Here is a 20599-nt window from a genome sequence, read left to right on the forward strand (position 1 = left end):
AGTGCAAAACGAGAGGAGTAAGGTAAAATAGTGGAGTGATCGGAAAATGACAGATGTGAGGTCGAAATGACAAGTGTTAGGGGGGAATGAGAGGAGTGAGGGGGAAAATAAGAGGAATGAGGGGGAAAATAAGAGGAGTGAGGGGGAAAATGAGAGATGTGAGGGGGAAAATGACAGGCGTGATGGGAAAATAGGAGATGTGAGGTGCTATAACTACCCACAGATATTTACTATGTCCAGGCAATGTCAGGCTCTTCAGCTAGTCTAATATATAAAGCTGAATGTGTGTATGTCCGGGATTGGCATCTGCACCGTCGCAGCTACAGCCTCAAAATTTTAAGAGGACAACCACAGCCAATATAGAGTGACCCAAGAAAGGCTACCAGGCAGAGTTAAGATACAAAAAATGCCTTTATTATATCTTATTGGCAAAATAAGGATAAAAAATTCAAAATATAACAATTGTGCGCACAATCAGGACAATAATAACAGATAATTAAAACAATGTGGGAGATGGTACAGGCTGACCCAATTTATATAAAACAATCAAGCATCAGGTACATATAACACCCAGAAGAAAATATGTATGACAAAGATTTATATTAGAGATATGGTCCAAAAATATATATGTATATATGAAGCAACTATATACGTATGTAAACTTATACCCTATCCACACTTTGTGCAAAAAATAGTAAAAGAGGATTATCCACAAACTAAAATTGTGTGCATAACTGCAAAAAATGTTTTTGTAAAAACAGTGGATGGAACAATTTACTAAAAAAAAATATAAAGGATACAGAAAAATATATATAAAAATATATATGCGGCCACGCAAGTGCTGCTCACACAATATTTGTGTAAATAATGTATAAAGTGCAACGTGCAGAAATGTCCAGAGAAGCCTGGAAGCTTATAGCAACCTTGCCAAAGTGCATAAAAAATAAGTGCAACTATTATTAATAAAGTGCAACTGCAACTGCAATGGTAACGTGCAATAAGCGCGAATAGGGAAGTGCTATGAATAGCTAGAGAGGATATAATAGACCGCTATGGTTGTAATTTGTAGTGTGCAGACGGTGCAACTGGGGAAGATTATAGGTAGCTAGAGAGCTTCAGAATAGCACAACACCAGGTGCCAGAGTGATAGTACTGAATGTAGAGCAATGCTCTGTAAGTCGTATCTAGCCACAGTCCCACAACAGAAGCTAAATACCGATATGGCAATGTATTGGGTGGAATATATAATATACCTGTGCAAAGGGGGTCAGCCCGGGTCCCGAGATGGCGCACCCCGACGCGCGTTTCGGATCTAAATCCTTCGTCAGGGGTGACGAAGGATTTAGATCCGAAACGCGCGTCGGGGTGCGCCATCTCGGGACCAGGGCTGACCCCCTTTGCACAGGTATATTATATATTCCACCGTTTACATTGCCATATCGGTATTTAGCTTCTGTTGTGGGACTGTGGCTAGATACGACTTACAGAGCATTGCTCTACATTCAGTACTATCACTCTGGCACCTGGTGTTGTGCTATTCTGAAGCTCTCTAGCTACCTATAATCTTCCCCAGTTGCACCGTCTGCACACTACAAATTACAACCATAGCGGTCTATTATATCCTCTCTAGCTATTCATAGCACTTCCCTATTCGCGCTTATTGCACATTACCATTGCAGTTGCACTTTATTAATAATAGTTGCACTTATTTTTTATGCACTTTGGCAAGGTTGCTATAAGCTTCCAGGCTTCTCTGGACATTTCTGCACGTTGCACTTTATACATTATTTACACAAATATAGTGTGAGCAGCACTTGCGTGGCCGCATATATATTTTTATATATATTTTTCTGTATCCTTTATATTTTTTTTTTAGTAAATTGTTCCATCCACTGTTTTTACAAAAACATTTTTTGCAGTTATGCACACAATTTTAGTTTGTGGATAATCCTCTTTTACTATTTTTTGCACAAAGTGTGGATAGGGTATAAGTTTACATACGTATATAGTTGCTTCATATATCTAATATATAATTGCCTAGAATACTACTTCCTGCAATTTGTGCCAACTTCCGTGGCTTTGTCCGGAGCTAATGTCCGGAGCTAATGTCCGGAGCTAATGTCCGGAGCTAATTTCCGGAGATTAATTGCCTAGAATACTACTTCCTGCAATTTCTGCCAACTTCCGTGGCTTTGTCCGGAGCTAATGTCCGGAGCTAATGTCCGGAGCTAATGTGCGGAGATAATGTCCGGAGCTAATGTCCGGAGCTAATGTCCGGAGATAAGTGACGTCAACAGTGTCCAGTGTCTGATTGGTTGCCGCCTGCTGCGAGCGACCAATCAGAAACGTGCCGTACTGTGACACACTCCGCCCGCCATTTTGGTGTGATTTTTGAATTTTTACCTCACAGCAAGTTTCTACTGCGTGGAGGCGGGCCCAGTGACGTTGCTCTTCAAGCTCCTGCCGAATTTCGTCAAAAAAATGATAATACCATTTACCAAAACTATATATATTTAGTTGTGAAGTGGTTCAGTGACATTTTCACACCAATTTTGAACTTTTGTTTGGTGTTTTCTCCATATACTGCCTATTATTTTTGTTCTTTCTTACTATTATTTATTAATTGTATTATTCTTACATTTGAATAAATAAAGTATATATGGATTCTAGACTCCCGATTCTTTAGAATCGGGCTGCCATCTAGTACATATATATTTTTGGACCATATCTCTAATATAAATCTTTGTCATACATATTTTCTTCTGGGTGTTATATGTACCTGATGCTTGATTGTTTTATATAAATTGGGTCAGCCTGTACCATCTCCCACATTGTTTTAATTATCTGTTATTATTGTCCTGATTGTGCGCACAATTGTTATATTTTGAATTTTTTATCCTTATTTTGCCAATAAGATATAATAAAGGCATTTTTTGTATCTTAACTCTGCCTGGTAGCCTTTCTTGGGTCACTCTATATTGGCTGTGGTTGTCCTCTTCTGGTTCACTTGTGGTTTCCACACTCTTTCTCCACAGAACGCTAGTCACTGGTACAAATTATACACACATATATATATATATATATATATATATATATTTCTTTAAAAATCTCATTAACTATTGGTATACAGTGATTGGTACATCTGTGGTTGTTGTCTAGCCTCAAAATTTTGCACAGTCACACGTCTGGACCCCGAGAGCGTCATAGGCTATGTTGTGAGGCGAAATTTTAACCCCGCGCATTCCAATTCATCAAACAATTTTGCCCCTATCTACATAATGGGGAAAAAGTGAAAGGAAAAGTGTTGGAGGCAAATTGACATCTGCCAGATGTGAACAAGGGGGACTTAAAAAATGAGAGCGATGGCGCCAAAGATTATATACCGTACAGTTGCTAAGGTGGGGCCCCGACATGGGATACTCACCACACACGGGGATATGAACACACACACAAAATGCACCACACACTACCACGTGCTTGAACATACATACCACGCTCAGCACACATTTCACCACACATACACCAACCTCGCCACATAAAAGTAGAAACACAAAAGTCGTCGCTCAAAACTCGCCACGCGCAAAACTTGCCACATGCAAAACTAGGCTCACGCAAAACTCGCCACACGTGCAAAACTCACCTCATGGAAAACTCGCCACACGCAAAACTTGCACACGCGGAAAAATTGCCACATGCACAAAAGTTGCAACACATGCAAAAGTTGCCTCACACAAAACATGCACATACTCAAAACGCACCACACTTAACTCGCCACGCGCAAAACTCGCCAAGCGCAAAACTTGCTGCACACAACTTGCTACACTAACCTGTCACATGCAACTCGACACAAAAAGTTGCTACACGCATGTCGCCACACGTAACTCAACACACACAACTTGACACATGAACCTCACCCTAAAACACACACAAGTCTGGTATTATCCTTCAAAAATAAAAATCTGATTGATAAGCAGACAAACTACAAGAGCAACAAATGTACCATATAGGAAATCCGGCAGCTGTCAGTCACATAACCTGTCTATTATGTGTATGTGTGAGCTAATATATACTGCCAGGGGGGAGGGCTTCCTATTGGCTGGGGATTTATCAGGCTGCCAATTTAGCTTACAAATACAGAGGTAAAAATACTGACCAAATAATGTGTGAACGCAGTCTAATACAGGAGGAGATGACATACAGGTATATACTATATACAGGAGGAGATGACACACGTATATACTATATACAGGAGGAGATGACACACATATACTATATATAGGGAAGATGACAGGTATATACTATATACAGGAGGAGATGACATACAGGTATATACTATATAAAGGAGGAGATGACAGGTATATACTATATACAGGAGGAGATGACATACAGGTATAAAAAGGAGATGACACTGGTATATACTACATACAGGGGAGCCGACATACAGGTACATACTATATACAGGGGAGATGACACACAGGTATATACTATACACAGGGGAGATGACAGGTATATACTATATACAGGGAAGATGACACACAGGTATATATTATATACAGGAGGAGATGACACACGTATATACTATATATAGGAGATGACACGTATATACTATATACAGGGGAGAGGACACACAGGTATATACTATATACAGGAGAAGATGACACACATATATACTATATACAGGGGAGATGACACAGGTATATACTATATAAAGGAGGAGATGACACACGCATATACTATATACAGGGGAGATGACAGGTATATACTATATACAGGAGGAGATGACATACAGGTATATACTATATACAGGAGGAGATGACACACATATATACTATATACAGGGGAGATGACAGGTATATACTATATACAGGAGGAGATGACACCGGTATATACTATATACAGGAGATGACATACAGGTACATACTATATACAGGAGGAGATGACACACAGATATATACTATATACAGGAGGAGATGTCACAGGTATATTTTATATACAGGAGGAGATGACACACGTATATACTTTATACAGGGGAGATGACACGTATATACTATATACAGGAGGAGATGACACACAGATATATACTATATACAGGAGCAGATGACACACAGGTATATACTATATACAGGAGCAGATGACACACAGGTATATACTATATACAGGAGTAGATGACACAGGTATATACTATATACAGGAGATGACACAGGTATATACTATATACAAGAGGAGATGACACAAAGGTATATACTATATACAGGAGATGACATACTGGTATATACTATATACAGGGGAGATGACATAAAGGTACATACTATATACAGGGGAGATGACAGGTATATACTATATACAGGGGAGATGACACACGTATATACTATATACAGGAGGAATGACCACAAAAACCTCTCTGTCATGTTGCTGTCAGAAACAATGGCTATAGTTAGCCCATTAGACAAAGAGGATGAGGAATATACCCACTCAATACATCATATAGAAAAAGGAGAAGGAAGAGCTATACTAGGTATATAATATAAAAGTCCAAAGTTTATTGAAAGCAATTACATAGTATATATAAAAAACGTTCGTACATATACAAAGACAATACACCAGGGTGAACAGAATCCACCAAAGAGCCCAAATGCCTAGATTCCTAACCGGCTATTCATAAAGTGCAAAATGCCACAATACAGGCAAATGTGCCCACCAACAGAGCGCCCTATATAGGCATGGCCCCCAGTGGGGCAGTAACCCGCTCCATACTCCCCGCAGTCACCGCTTACTCAGGGTTAATGCCAGCAGTAACGGGCCGCGTTATGCCGCGGGTAACTCACTCTGTTATCGCCGGTATTAACCCTGTGTGACCAAGTTTTTACTATTGATGCTGCCTATGCAGCGTCCATAGTAAAAACATCTAATTTTAAAAATAATAAAAAAATTAAAAATCATTATATACTCACCTTCCGCTGCCTTTTCCGCTCCTCGCTACGCTCCGGTAACCGCTCCATGCAAGCGGCAAGTGCCGGTGGCAAGGATGGTATGGGAGAAGGACCTGCCATGACGTCACGGTCATGTGACCGCGACGTCATCACAGGTCCTGCGCGAGAATGACCTGCCATGACGTCACGGTCATGTGACCGCGACGTCATCACAGGTCCTGCGCACCTGCGCGAGAAGGACCTGCCATGACGTCATGGTTATGTGACCGAACTACAAGGGGCCCTCGTAAGGGGAGTATAAGTTTATTTTTTAACCTGTGACATACGTGACTGAGCAATATACTACGTAGCTGGCCAATATACTACGTGGCTGGGCAATATAATACGTGGCTCTGTGCTGTATACTATGTCCTGTGCAATATACTACGTGGCTCTGTGCTGTATACTACGTCACTGGACAATATACTACGTGGCTGGGCAATATACTACGTGACTGGGCAATATACTACGTGGCTGGGCAATATACTACGTGACTGGGCAATATACTACGTGGCTGGGCAATATACTACATGACTGGGCAATATACTACGTGACTGGGCAATATACTGTATTTTCAGGACTATGAAAATTGTACATTCACACTAAAGGCATCAAAACTATGAATTAACACATGTGGAATTATATACTTAACAAAAAAGTGTGAAACAACTGAAATTATGTCTTATATTCTAGGTTCTTCAAAGTAGCCAAAGTAGCCACCTTTTGCTTTGATGACTGCTTTGCACACTCTTGGTATTTTCTTGATAAGCTTCAAGAGGTAGTCACCGGGAATGGTCTTCCAACAATCTTGAAGGAGTTCACAGAGATGCTTAGCACTTGCTGGCCCTTTTGCCTTCATTCTGCGGTCCAGCTCACCCCACACCATCTCGATTGGGCCCAGGTCTGGTGACTTTGAAGAATAGAATATAAGACATAATTTCAGTTGTTTCACACTCTTTTGTTAAGTATATAATTCCACATGTGTTAATTCACAGTTTTGATGCCTTCAGCGTGAATGTACAATTTTCATAGTGAGGAAAATACAGAAAAATCTTTAAATGAGAAGGTGTGTCCAAACTTTTGGTCTGTACTGTATGTCAGTGAGAGCGTGGGAATTTTTCTGAATCTTTTCTGACGCTCGAGTTCATATAAGTTTATACCAGCAGGGGGCGCAGCACCGCAAGTCTGGGTAGCTACGTTCCCCTGCTTCCCAGTCATTCCCCAGTTTTTACAGGCTGAGGCGGCTGCATTAGCTGGCTCCTGCTTGTAAAATTATTTAACCCCTTCTGATGGATTTACATCGTGGGACTTGACCAACGCCGGAGAGGTATGGGATATTGTTGTTTTTTTTTATAAAACATTAAGATTAAGATTAATAGGGGTGCCCAAACTTTTTCATATAACTGTATATATATTTATATATATTTTTAGACTGTATATATATTTTTACTAATATTTGAGGCCATGGATCCATTCTATGTCCATTTTGCAAGCTGGCGAGAAAATCTCACCGTACGGATGCCATACGGATAATTTGATGCGAGGAAATCGCATCCTCGCACTGCACACGGATCACTGTTTTGTAAACATTTGTGCGATTCTCGTCTGTGTAAAATGGACCGTATTTTTATAAGTTGTGTGTGTCCCCGGCCTAACCCTAATTCTAACCCTAGTTCTAACCCTAACCCTAGTTCTAACCCTAACCCTAGTTCTAACCCTAACCCTAATGGAAAAATAAAAATGAATATATTTTCTTTATTTTATTATTTTCCCTACCTGTGGGGGTGATAAAGAGGGGGGGGGTTATTTACTATTTTTTTTATTTTGATCACTGTGATAGGTTGTATCACAGTGAGCAAAATGTACCTCGGGAATGCGCCCACCATTTTGGAAGATGGCAGCACCCATTGCTAAAGACCACTGGCGGGCGGGGGATGGAGGACAGGATGGGGGGACGGAGGACAGGATGGGGGGACGGAGGACGGGACAGAGGGGAGAGGAGGGCTGACGGCGGAGGCAGATCGCCGCTATCAGTCAGTGGCGAGGGCGGATCGGGGTCTCCAGCTATGGATGATATTGCAGCATCGGCCACGGCTGGATTGTAATATTTCAGCAAGTTTGACTCGTGAAATATTACAAATTGCTCTGATTGGCTGTTGAAAGTGAAACAGCCAATAAGAGTGATCGTAGCAACGTGGGGGCAAAGCCACTCCCACACCCCCTGGGCTGCAGTAACACTCCCCCTGTTCCTGTAGGTCGGGTGAAATTACAGTTAAGCCTTTCACCCGACCTGCAGGGACGCGATCATTCTGTGACACAGCATATGCATCACAGGTCGGATTGGCACCGACTTCCATGACGCATAAGCTGTGCCACAGGTCGGGAAGGGGTTAAATGAGGTGTGTCCAAACTTTTGGTCTGTACTGTATATATATATATATCTATAATTCAGTATGCAAACTAGAGGGCAGGTCATTGAGAGATTAGTGACCTGTCAGCAGTCTGAAATTATGAATAGCTAAACAGAGCACCACATGAAGCCCCCACAGGTCGCCCTGAAGCACGGGCATATCATTAACTCAAAACTGAAAATAAAGAGAACACAACTACCACAAGATGGATTTCATCAAGGAAGGTCACATTTTAATCAGCATAACGGCACCGACCTGGCAGTGTCTCTAGGTTACTATGCACAATCCTGCTGACAGGTTCCCTTTAAGGCTAAAAACACAAATGCAGTTTTTGAACCAGAAGTGGATTCAGATCAAGTTTGTTTTTATATTTCCCATACCGCTTGATTTTGCTCCTGGATTTATATACTGCATATAAAATTTCTGAACATTTCTTTTCTTTTTTAAAGATTACAATGTGTATAAGGAACATACCTTGCTCCGAGAGTCAACATTTAGCAAACACACACCACATGCTAATTCTTGAGCATTTTTTATTCCTGGTCGCAGCATACAAGAAGCAAAATCCAAAGCACTTTCATCTGGCTGGAGGAAAAATATAAACTGTCAAAACTTCTTTACAAGTATGATGGAAAAAAAAATCTTTGGTGAACATTTGTGTAAGACAACAGTTTATATAGTGTTTTAATAGACTTCATGCATCTTGGATAGCTCCACACCACAAACTAAGATCTACACCAGATATGAGCTGGCCTAGATATCAGGTATAATTTATGACCATTTCTTCAGTAAAATTTCCCACTCCAAAATGCATTGGGAAGTGTCCGGAAAAAACCGCGGCAAAACCGCGGCAAAAACGCATGCGGTTTTCTTGCGGATTTCTTGCAGAAAATGTCCGGAATTCTCAGGAATTTTCTGCAAGAAATCCTGAACGTGTGCACATAGCCTAAAGGTGTGCACACGTTGCAGATTTGCCTGTGGAATTTTCTGCGCAGATTCTGCATCTCTTGGCAGAAAACGCAGGTAAAAATCATGCAGATTTGTAAGCGGTTTTGAAAGCTAAATAAAGATCTATTATTGAAAAAAAAGAAAAAAAAGAATAGTGATGTAATTTCTTGTCCAACCTCTCATGTACATACTCCATTGAAGAATAATGTTTACACACAGACAGATAATAGATAGATCTATCTATCTATCGATCTATCCATCTATCGATCTATCCATCTATCGATCTATCCATCTATCCATCTATCGATCTATCCATCTATCGATCTATCCATCTATCGATCTATCCATCTATCCATCTATCGTTCTATCCATCTATCGTTCTATCCATCTATCATTCTATCCATCTATCATTCTATCCATCTATACATCAAATTCAAATTCAAATGAGCTTTATTGGCAGGACTAAGTACATGTTAGCATTGCCAAAGCATATGGTAAAAATACGGGGGTGGGGGAGGGGGGGCATATAGAGGTCCAGGGAATATCAAATTCCTTTTAGAGGATAGGGGATGTTTCCAGGGTGGGGTATAGGAGTCCATGACATATCGGGCTCTTTAGTCGGGGGATAGGGATATGTCCAGTGTTGGGGTACGGGAGTCCATGACATATCAGGCTCCTCTTAGTCTGTGGCAGGCACTGACATATTCCGCTGCTACGGCCACTGCACTTTCCTCTTCCCCCAGTATTATCGGCAGTTTCTCTTCCTCCTCCTTGGAGGTGAAATCTGGGAGGAGATCAGACAGCCTCTTGAAGTGAGTGTCCCTCACTGCGGAGTATTTGGGGCACCTCAGCAGGAAGTGGGCCTCATCCTCCACGGCCTCCTGGGGGCACTGCTGGCAGAGTCTGTTCTCTCGAGGCTTGTAGTTCTGTCGGTGCCGCCCGGATTCGATGAGTAGGCTGTGGGCGCTCAGTCTGTACCGGCTCAGGATCTGTCGATCTTTGGGGTTTTCTAGTTTCTCTAGATATGGGGCCAGTTTGTACTCCCTCTGTAGATTCCGGTATATTGTCAGTTTCTGGGATTTGTTTATGTCGTTCCTCCAGATGCTGAGATATTCCTCTTTGACTTTGTGTACCATTTTCTGGATTTCACCTTTTGTCAGGCCATGGAGGTTGATGGCTTGGTCAGACTGGCTTTGGGTACTTTTCCTTGGGAGGCTTCCTGGTGTAGGAAGGCTTTGTGATGGTAGGAGCTGGGACTGCTACTTTGTAGATGAGCCTTGAATGACAGCGCCTTCTTCTTTATTGCGATGTGTAGTGGGAATCTGCCCAGCTCTGCTCGGCAGGCGCTATTTGATGTGCTCCGATGGACTTGGAGAAGATGCTTGCAGAACTCTAGGTGGAATATTTCTGTCGGCCCAGCGTCCCACTTTGACCAGTTTGGGTATGAGACTGGGCCCCAGACCTCACTACCGTATAGAAGAATTGGGGCAATGATGGAGTCAAAAATTTTTAGCCATACGGTTACTGGTGCCTTGAGGTGGTACAGACGCCTTCTGATGGCATAGAAGGCTTTGGATGCCTTGTCTTTTAGTGACTCTATGGCTTGCTTGAAGCTCCCTGACTGGCTGAGTTCTAGGCCCAGGTAGGTGTACCTGTTGGTTTCAGTAAGTGGATCTATCTATCAATCTATAGATCTATCTATAGATCTATCTATAGATCTATCTATCTTGCGATAGATAGATCTATAGATAGATAGATAAATACCAAACCCGATGTTGAGTAATAAACGTAATAAAATGGTACATAAAGAGTTAAATAAAGACACACACAAAATCTGCACTAGGCCAGGGTCACACTTGCGAGAAACTCGTACCTCAATAAACGGCACTGCCACCGGCACTGGGACCGGAGCATTCAGCTACACATAAATACATGCAGTCGCACATTCTGGTCCAGAGTGCCGGCGGCAGTGCCGGGCACTGATGCGAGAGACTCGTGCGAGTTTCTCACAAGTGTGACCCCGGCCTTATACAAAATGTTTAATTTATAAAAAACAATTGAAAAAAAAAATGGCGTGGACTCCCGCGCAATTTTTTGCACCAGAGAGGGAAAGCCAGTGACTAGGGGCCGATGTTTAGAGCCTGGGAAGGGGTGAATACCCATGGATCTTCCCAGGCTATGAATATCAGTCCGCAGCTGTATATTTAACCTTTACTGGCTATTAAAATAGGGTGCCCTACCCCCTCCAAAAAAAAAAAAAACAACGTGGGGTCACCTTATAATCAATAGCTAGAAAAGGCTATGCAGACACCTGGGGGCTGATATTCATAGCCAACAAAGAGACTACGGATATTTCCGACCCCTCCCCCCCCCCACCCGACTACAAACACCAGCCCACAGCCACCCCAGACAAATGTGCCAATTCCGGCAATTAGCCTCTCTCTTCTTACTGCCCTGTAGCGGTGGCATATGGGGGAATAGAGGATAATGTCACCTTTGAATTGTAAGGTGACATCAAGCAGGCTTAGTAATGGAGAGGCGTCAATAATACACCTAGCCGTCACTTATCCTATAGTTGTTAATGGATTAAATAAACACACACACATGCAGAAAAAAGTATTTTAATGAAATAATACACGACACAGTTTTGCCATCTTTATTGTTACAGGTAATCCATTCAAAACCCTCTATCTCCTGGAAAAAAGGAACAATAATAAACCAACCGCCGCAGTCCATTTAATAACGAGTGTCCCACGATGATCTCCCCTATAGAGCTTTCACATCAAGAGATCCAGTGACACAATGACAGGAAACAATGGCTCCTGCAGTGTTATCACTGAGGGTTCAATGGCATCTCACTTTACAGCACTGCTGCGTGAGAATTTTCCCACGCAGTGGTGCCGCAAGTGACAGCGACCTCTGATGGCGGAGGGATACAGTGCGAAAGGATACCTTCCCGTCATTGCATCACCAGAGCCCCTGGAGAGTGGTCGCATCTGCCAATGTGACAGCTATCCACAGGAGATCGTCGTGGGACACTCGTTATTAAATGGATTACATCGGATCAGGGACTATACTGTTTTATTATTTTTATTTATTTATTATTTTTTTTACAGGTGATCGAGGGCTTCGGGGATTAGCTGTATGTTGTATGTACTGTATGTCTATATGTATGTACTGTATGTGTGTGGTTTTTTTTATACTTGAAAACAGTAGCCGGATGATGGGACTACTGTACAATCATCCGGCTAGCTGTCCGGCTTAGCCGGATGGGACTAGTAGTTCCATTGGACGTTCATGCCTTCACACACAGCCCCACGCGCGCGCACACACACACACACCCCAGCAGACTCACAAACACCCGCACATCTTCTCTACACACACAGTTTCCGCCCACACACTCTTCCCCCTCCCAATCTGCAGCATTTCTTGCAAGCACATCCGCAGATCTTTTTTAAACCTGTGGTTTTGCTGCGGATTGGCCTGACACAATGGAAGTCAATGGGTGCCAAAACGCAGCAGATCTGTAAAAAGAATTGACATCCTGCGGAAGGATAGGTTCATAGGTTCACTTCAACTGTGAAAGACAGAATCTAAAAAAAATAAACTAAAAAAAAATACAGAACACAACATTGTATGATTTTTAAATAATTAAAAGGCTTTTTATTGCATGCAATAAGTATTTGATCGCCTGCCAACCAGCAAGAATTCTGGCTCTCACATACCTGCAGTCATTACCTGTATTAATTTGCATCTGTTTGAACTCGTTACCTGTATGAAAGACACCTGTCCACATAATCACACTCCAACCTCTCTACCATGGGCAAGATCAAAGAACTGTCTAAGGCTGGTTTCACATTTGGGGTTGTGTCCGCAGTGTTTCTGCCGCATATATCCGCATGCGTTGTGTATTCCTATATTTAACGTTAGGGACGCATGCGTCTTTGATTGTTCACGTTTGACGACGCTTGCGGCTTGGCGCGGAAATGCAACATGTAGTAATTTTTATAGGCGTCAATTTGCCGCCTGGAAACGTATGCGGTCTATTGTGCAAGGATTGCGACAAAAAAACGCATTGCTGTCTATATGAACGCATGCGTTCACAAGCACATGCGTTTGCTTGCGTTCGTGAACGCATGCATTTCAAAAGAGAAAAACATGTCTAGACACTGATAAGCCACCCCCCACATAGTAGGTGATAAAGGGAGGTAGTGGACATTTGCAGGTCACTACTCCGCAGACGCTGAAGCAGACCAGACACAGGCTACATCTTGGAGGAAAACAAGACACTGAACAATGTGAGTATATCCTAGCCAATGCCTTTATTTTCTATTTTTTTGTCTCTACATGTCCTAATTTCTTGCATTTCTTTCTTTCTACATGCATCAGAATGTCTTCTTCTTCTGATGAGGAGCAACGTCCTGGGCCTTCTGAAGTCGAACATGTCAGTGAGGTGAGTACTTGCCTCCTCAGACTGGTAAGTATTCACGGTCACATCCACACATGTGACAATTTTAGTTTTTCGTTTTTTTAGAGCTCTTCTTCATCTGCGGCAGAGACTGGGCAGGAGCAGCAGAGTCGAGGTCGGGTGGAAAGACGGAAGTGGGTACGTATACAAGGCTGACTGTTTACTGTATCCTCAGTGTAATATTCTTGAATCTTCCTTTCTTTCCATTCCTATTTCTTTACTTTTTTCTTCTGGAATCCTTTTGTATGTTGACTTTCCTATTCATGCCATTTCTCAGGCATCTTTTTTTTCTTTTCCTTATGTTAATTGACCAAACTTTAATGACTTTATTTAATTTTTAGGTTCCATAACGGGAGGATGATCTAATTGAAAATGACCTCCTCATCTCCCTGGTCCAGGAGCGAGTCCCGTTGTGGGACACCCAGGATCCACTGCACTCAAACAACGTCACGATGCGGCGCCTATGGAATGAGGTGGCCAAAGAGATGTGGGATGGCTGGGACAACGCCCCGACTCGGGTCCGAAATGCATTTGGTAAGTATTGCACTGCAGTGTGAAGCAGCAGAGACCTTGGTCGTGCTCACTCAACTGTGTATGATGAAAAAAACTCTCAGGAGTTTCTCTCATCACACACAGTTGTGTGAGCACGGCCTAAAGTCCTTTTTCCGACCACAATGGTTTTTTTAATTTTTTGGCCAAAGTCAAAACATATTGGTGTTCGATGAAGGACCACTTCAACAAGGACCTGCGTCAAGAGAGTCGTGTTCCCAGTGGTTCAGGAGCAAGGATCAGAAGATACAAATACTATCGAGTTCTGGGATTTTTAAGACCGGTCCTTGCCCAGAGAACGTAAGTATTGATCACGTGCATTAGGTTGTATTATATTGCCATAATCTGTATTTTTCTATTCCACAGGATTTTGCGTCTGGTTAATTTTTGGTATTAATTTTCTTTTTCCTTTTTTCACAGCACATGGAGCCCTACTGTTGGCCCAGGTTTTGGAGCGGTCCTTCATCCGACAGCCACAGACCCGTCCCAGCCATCCAGCAGCGCAGCAGCAAGTGGGCCTTCCACACTAACTGGAGACCAGGGAGCTGGTCCATCAGGTCTTCCCCTTTCGCAGTCCTCTTCCACTGCCCCCTTTTTTTGGGCTCCTCCCGGCAGCGGCAGAGGGCTTCGGACAGGTCACTCATGCCCGAGTTTTTGCACTTGAGCTCGGTTTTACACGAAGCAATCAAGGCTTTGGGTGACCGAATGGATGTTTCACATAGCCTCTTGAATGCACGTATCCAGGAGGTCACCAAAAGCCTTGACCAAGTGAAAGCCGACCTCCAGAGGCCAGCACATCATTTTTTTAACCAAATTGAGCAGGACATGTCGGAACACCTTACTCCTGATCTCCAGCTGAGTGTCATGCAGGCCTGCAATGCTGCTTACGTGCAGGCTATGCAGCAGAGTCGGTATTTCCAGCAGACAGTGTCGGCATATCCACCTGTACCTTCACTGTCACGATTAACCTTAATGCAGACCTCTGCTGCATACCACTGCACGGCCACCTCAATTCCTAGCACTGCCGGACACCACTACAGCACCACCACGCCGAGTGCAGTTGGACATCCCACCGCCACCACCATGACAACCGCTGCTCCTGCTTGGACCTCCTCCACTGACACCACGATGCAGCAGGACCCTGGCATGGCCTTCCGTACCGCCACCACCACGATGCAGCAGGACCCTGGCATGGCCTTCCGTACCGCCACCACCACGATGCAGCAGGACCCTGGCATGGCCTTCCGTACCGCCACCACCACGATGCAGCAGGACCCTGGCATGGCCTTCCGTACTGCCACCACCAATATGCAGCAGGACCCTGGCATTGCCTTCCGTACCGCCACCACCACGATGCAGGACCCTGGCATGGCCTTCCGTACCGCCACCACCACGATGCAGCAGGACTCTGGCATGGCCTTACGCTCTACAAGCGCTATGGACTCTGGCATGGCTGCACGCTCTACGAGCACTATGGACTCTGGCATGGCTGCACGCTCTACGAGCACTATTGACTCTGGCATGGCTGCACGCTCTACGAGCACTATGGACTCTGGCATGGCTGCATGCTCTACGAGCACTATGGACTCTGGCATGGTTGCACGCTCTACGAGCACTATAGACTCTGACATGGCTGCAAGCTCTATGAGCACTATAGACTCTGGCATGGCTGCACGCTCTACGAGCACTATGGACTCTGGCATGGCTGCACGCTCTATGAGCACTATGGACTCTGACACAGTGCAGCCGGACCCTGACAGGTCATCCACCACCACGCCACGCCATATGAGCCCACCAAGGCCTCCCAGAACCCGGCAAACCCCCCCCCAAAAAAAAACAAACAAAAAACACAGAGGACTCTTAGTATTCCTCCCCCTTTCACTTCCCAATGTGTCTGTAATGTCAGGTTTGTCTCACCATTCCAGTGTGTCTCAAGCCTCTCGTGTCAAACCCCATCCCCGAACTACCAGACCCCACTAGTTTCATTGCCCCTTCTCCAGTCACCTCTGCGTCATCCACGGTTAGCCAGGCCTCAGTGCTTCACACCCCCGTTTGCATCACTCTACCCCAAGCCGGCACAGTAAAATAAATTTTTTGGTTGTTAAAAAATAAATACAATTTGATTTGCCCCAATTATGTTTGGTTTATTGTGTCTATCGCCGCTGGCAACACACACCGTGTGCCAAATAAGAAACTTCGCCACACACTTAATTTTTGGGCCACATCATATCTCCAGTAGTTATAAAAAAAGACTGCGGCTTTGTGTGTCTTTAGTATAAAGATATGAGGTGGGCCAAAAAATAAAAGATGTATTATCTCCATAATCTCTTCTTTCTAATTAGTCTGTGACTAGTGTTGCAGTCTGAAGAGAAAATGGCAGAAATACAGTGCAGAACTCTACTGAACAGGTCAGGTGTAAAAAAACTCATTAGTTAGGACACCTGACCTGGTGAGTAGAGAACTGTCTTGTATAACCTCCATTTTCTCATCTGTGTACATAATCTATTACACACAAATTGAAGGGACGATGGTGGCTTGCAGACTGCGCCTGTGCGGCCACCCACCTTGGGAATCCCAGCCCCGCAGTGTGCATAATGCATAACACACTGCGGGGCTGGGATTCTCAAGGTGGGTGGCCTGTTTTGACCTGGTGGTTAGGAGCACCCGGAATGACCAAATGGTTAAACTCACAGGACTAGCTCTGGGAAGTGGGAACTTTGCTGACCGCAATCCCTAATCCTATCACACACACTAGAAATAGCCGTGGAGCGCACCTAACAGGCCTAAACGCCTGGGCACAGCCTTAAGAACTAGCTAGCCCTAGAAAATGAACATAAAGCCTACCTTGCCTCAGAGAAATTTCCCCAAAGGAAAAGGCAGCCCCCCACAAATATTAACTGTGAGTTAAGATGAAAGTCACAAACACAGAAATGAAACAGGTTTAGCAAAGGGAGGCCAGACTAACTAAATAGACAGAGGATAGGAAAGGTATCTTTGCGGTCAGCACAAAACTACAAAAGACCACGCAGAGTGTGCAAAAAGACCCCCGCACCGACTCACGGTGCGGAGGCGCCACCCTGCATCCCAGAGCTTCCAGCTAGCAAGACAAAATCATGAAAGCAAGCTGGACTAGAAAACCATGAGCAGAAAATAACAAACGGGGACTTAGCTTCTTGCAGGAAGAGACTGGTCTCCAGAAGATCCAAGAGCGAACTGAACCAGCACAGGAACATTGACAGCTGGCATGGAGTAACGATCTGAGTGGAGTTAAATAGAGCAGCCAACCAAAGGATAAACCACGTCACCTGTGTAAGGAACCTCAGAAGCAGCAGCTTCACTCACAGCCACCAGAGGGAGTCCATGGACAGAACTCGCCGAAGTACCATTCACGACCACAGGAGGGAGTTCAACAACAGAATTCACAACAGTGGCCGCACAGGCGCAGTCTGCAAGCCTGGCTGTGACATCAGATGGCCAGAGCTCACTGCGCCTGCACCAGACAGTACTACACAGCGCAGGTGCCGGATTTCATGGGAAAACAGCGCGGAAGGGGGCGGCGCCCGGCGCCCCTGAAGATTTGAGTGACGGCAGTGGGGCGTTTCAAGCAGGGGGATGAGGACCTGCCTCCCTGTCTAAAGACAGGCATTTTGGAGAAGTTATAAAATGCTTTATTTTGGGAATAAATGCACCAAAAACTAAAAGAGCCACCTTGTTAGAATGCAGCATTACTGCTGCACAAGGTGGCTCTTTTAGTTTATAACGGCAGGAGGGGGTCACAGTGGCCCTTTAAAGCAACATGGCTGCCGTCACACTAGCAGTATGTGGTCAGTGTTTTATATCAGTATTTGTAAGCCAAAACAAGGAGTGGAACAATTCGAGGTAAATTATGATATTAACATAATAATTAGCACCTCTGCCTTTATCACCCACTCCTGGTTTTGGATTACAAATACTGATATTAAATACAGACCAAATAGTGATAGTTTTAGGACAGCCTTGGTTTGTAGAGGAAAAACATAGGAGACACGGTCAACACAATCAAAATTAAAGTTTATTAATGAGAAATATCATCATTTCAGAAAATTACTTGTACAGATCTAATTACAACAGGACATTTACACAACATTGTCCTGCCATGACACACGTCCAATATCTGAATCAAAAAAGGCAGTAAATTGGTCCCGCATGTGACCAACTGCTGCAGTTGACCGCAGCGGGGTGATGCTGGAAATCGGGCAGTGGGTGTGCACCTGGTTCATCCAGTTCATTATATAATTGTGCAGAACCACACAGGCTTTGACCACCTCGTCGACTGTTTCCACTTTTAGATTTATGGCTGATGCAAGAATGCGCCATTTAGAGACCAGAATGCCAAAGGAACACTCTACTGTTCTTCGGGGCCTGGTCAGTCTGTAGTTAAAGATCCTTCTAGTGTGGTTCAAGTCACAACTGGAATAGGGCTTCAGTAGGTTTTCACAAATCTGAAAGGCCTCATCCCCAACCATAACAAATGGCATCAGTGGACCTTGAGTGTTGGGGAGAGGTTGTGGCGAGGGAAAATTGAAATTTTTGCCATACAAACGGCGGCCCATATCTGAGTTCTTGAAAGTCTGGGAATCGTTGCCACGGCCAAAAGCTCCAATGTCCACGGCGATGAAGTGACAGTTCGCATCAGCTATTGCCATGAGCACAACAGAAAAATATTTTTTATAGTTGAAATACTCCGATCCTGTTCTGGCAGGTTTGATAATGCGGATGTGCTGTCCATCCACCGCTCCTAAACAGTTGGGGAAATCACACACACTCCAGAATTTTTCCGCAATTTCAAGCCACATGTCCGCGGTGGGTAGGGGTATAAACTCATCCTGGAGTACATTCCACAAAGCTCGGCAGGTGTCTGCAACTATTCCGGACAAGGTGGATATTACAAGCCGGTATTGGAAGTGGAGGGATGATAAACTCTCTCCGGTTGCCAGAAATCTGTACGAAAAACAAACCCCCCCAAAATTACAAACTATTCTATTTATGGTGTAGTTACGCTAAAGAAAGAAAGGAAAATAACCAAAACATACATGTCAGAAAACACAAAATTTGGATTGTCATTGGTTTAGATTTGGAACGTACCTTAATGTAACCAGCAGACGTTCCTCTGGCAGAATCGCTCTACGGAGCTGGGTGTCCTGTCTCCGTATGGCTCCTTGGACACGAGCAAGCAAATCCCGTAACGAGTCTTGCGACATCCTTGTATATTCATGGAATTTCTCCGGGTTGGCATTAAGCTTGCCATACAGCGTGTGATAGGCTCCACGTCTCTCACATAGTTCGAAAATGGGATGTCTCCAAAAACGCCTACGTTGTCTCCTTCTCCATCTTTCGCGATTTCTGTCTTGCTCCCAAGCAAAAGCACAGGCAAGAAACAGCTTGATGCTTAAATACAGGTTGAAATAAAAGCTCTCTATGCGAAGATCCATCATGACACAGGAGCAAAATCTGAAGATTACAGCTGTTCAGGGGTCTATATAAAGAAATCCCATAATACACGCCCTCTGTAGTCCCATTGCCGGTGTCTGGTTATCTAGATTTTTCTCTTATGAAATTTCTCATCATGCGTACCAAAAACGCAAACGCAGGAAATAACGCATATAAACGCGTACAAACGCAGCGTTTTTTTAACCGCATGCGTTCACGCATGCGTCAAAAACGCCGCGTTTGTACGCGTTTTTTCCACCACTTGTGGATGCGGATTAAACGCTGCGGATTTAAATGCAAATGTGAAACTAGCCTAAGGCAGTGGTCCCCAACCTTGCTGACCTTGAGAGCCACATTTGGCTTTGCAAGAGGGTTGTGAGCTACATCCAGCTACTGCACCCTCACAGTAGTGGCAACCAAAGCCCCAATTAAGGGTATAATGATAACCATAGCTTTTCCACACAGATCTCTCCAAAGCAGTATACCAAGATACAGAGGTTCCCACCACACCACACCACATTCAGCATTCTCCCATCATGCACTTCCAACACAGTCACATCCATCTTCAAGCACCTCCTCTGACCGGTAGTATCATCCTGTCTCCAACGTACCATACTTACATTATCTCTAAACCCCCAAGACCAGTAGAAGTGTGCCCAATCTGCTCTTCTATGCAGGGCTACTCACAAAGTTCACATACCAGTTTACTAAATCTGGAGCTAATGCACCTAGCTGGCAGACAGCCACGAGCCACAATTCATGGGACCGCGAGCCACATGTGGCTC

The 20599-nt window shown here is 44.1% G+C and overlaps 1 protein-coding gene across 2 annotated transcripts in view; it reads right to left on the reverse strand.

Annotated features, from left to right (window-relative positions):
• Positions 1–20599, reverse strand: part of SYNRG (synergin gamma) — a 474426-nt gene that overhangs the window by 63746 nt on the left and 390081 nt on the right. For both annotated transcript variants that reach the window (XM_069756583.1, XM_069756584.1), the window contains one exon: positions 8855–8965. In XM_069756583.1, coding sequence (XP_069612684.1) covers positions 8855–8965 — 111 coding nt within the window. The remainder of the gene's footprint in view (positions 1–8854; positions 8966–20599) is intronic.

This window comes from Ranitomeya imitator, chromosome 3 (assembly GCF_032444005.1).
Source record: "Ranitomeya imitator isolate aRanImi1 chromosome 3, aRanImi1.pri, whole genome shotgun sequence".
In the NCBI taxonomy this organism is placed as follows: domain Eukaryota; kingdom Metazoa; phylum Chordata; class Amphibia; order Anura; family Dendrobatidae; genus Ranitomeya; species Ranitomeya imitator.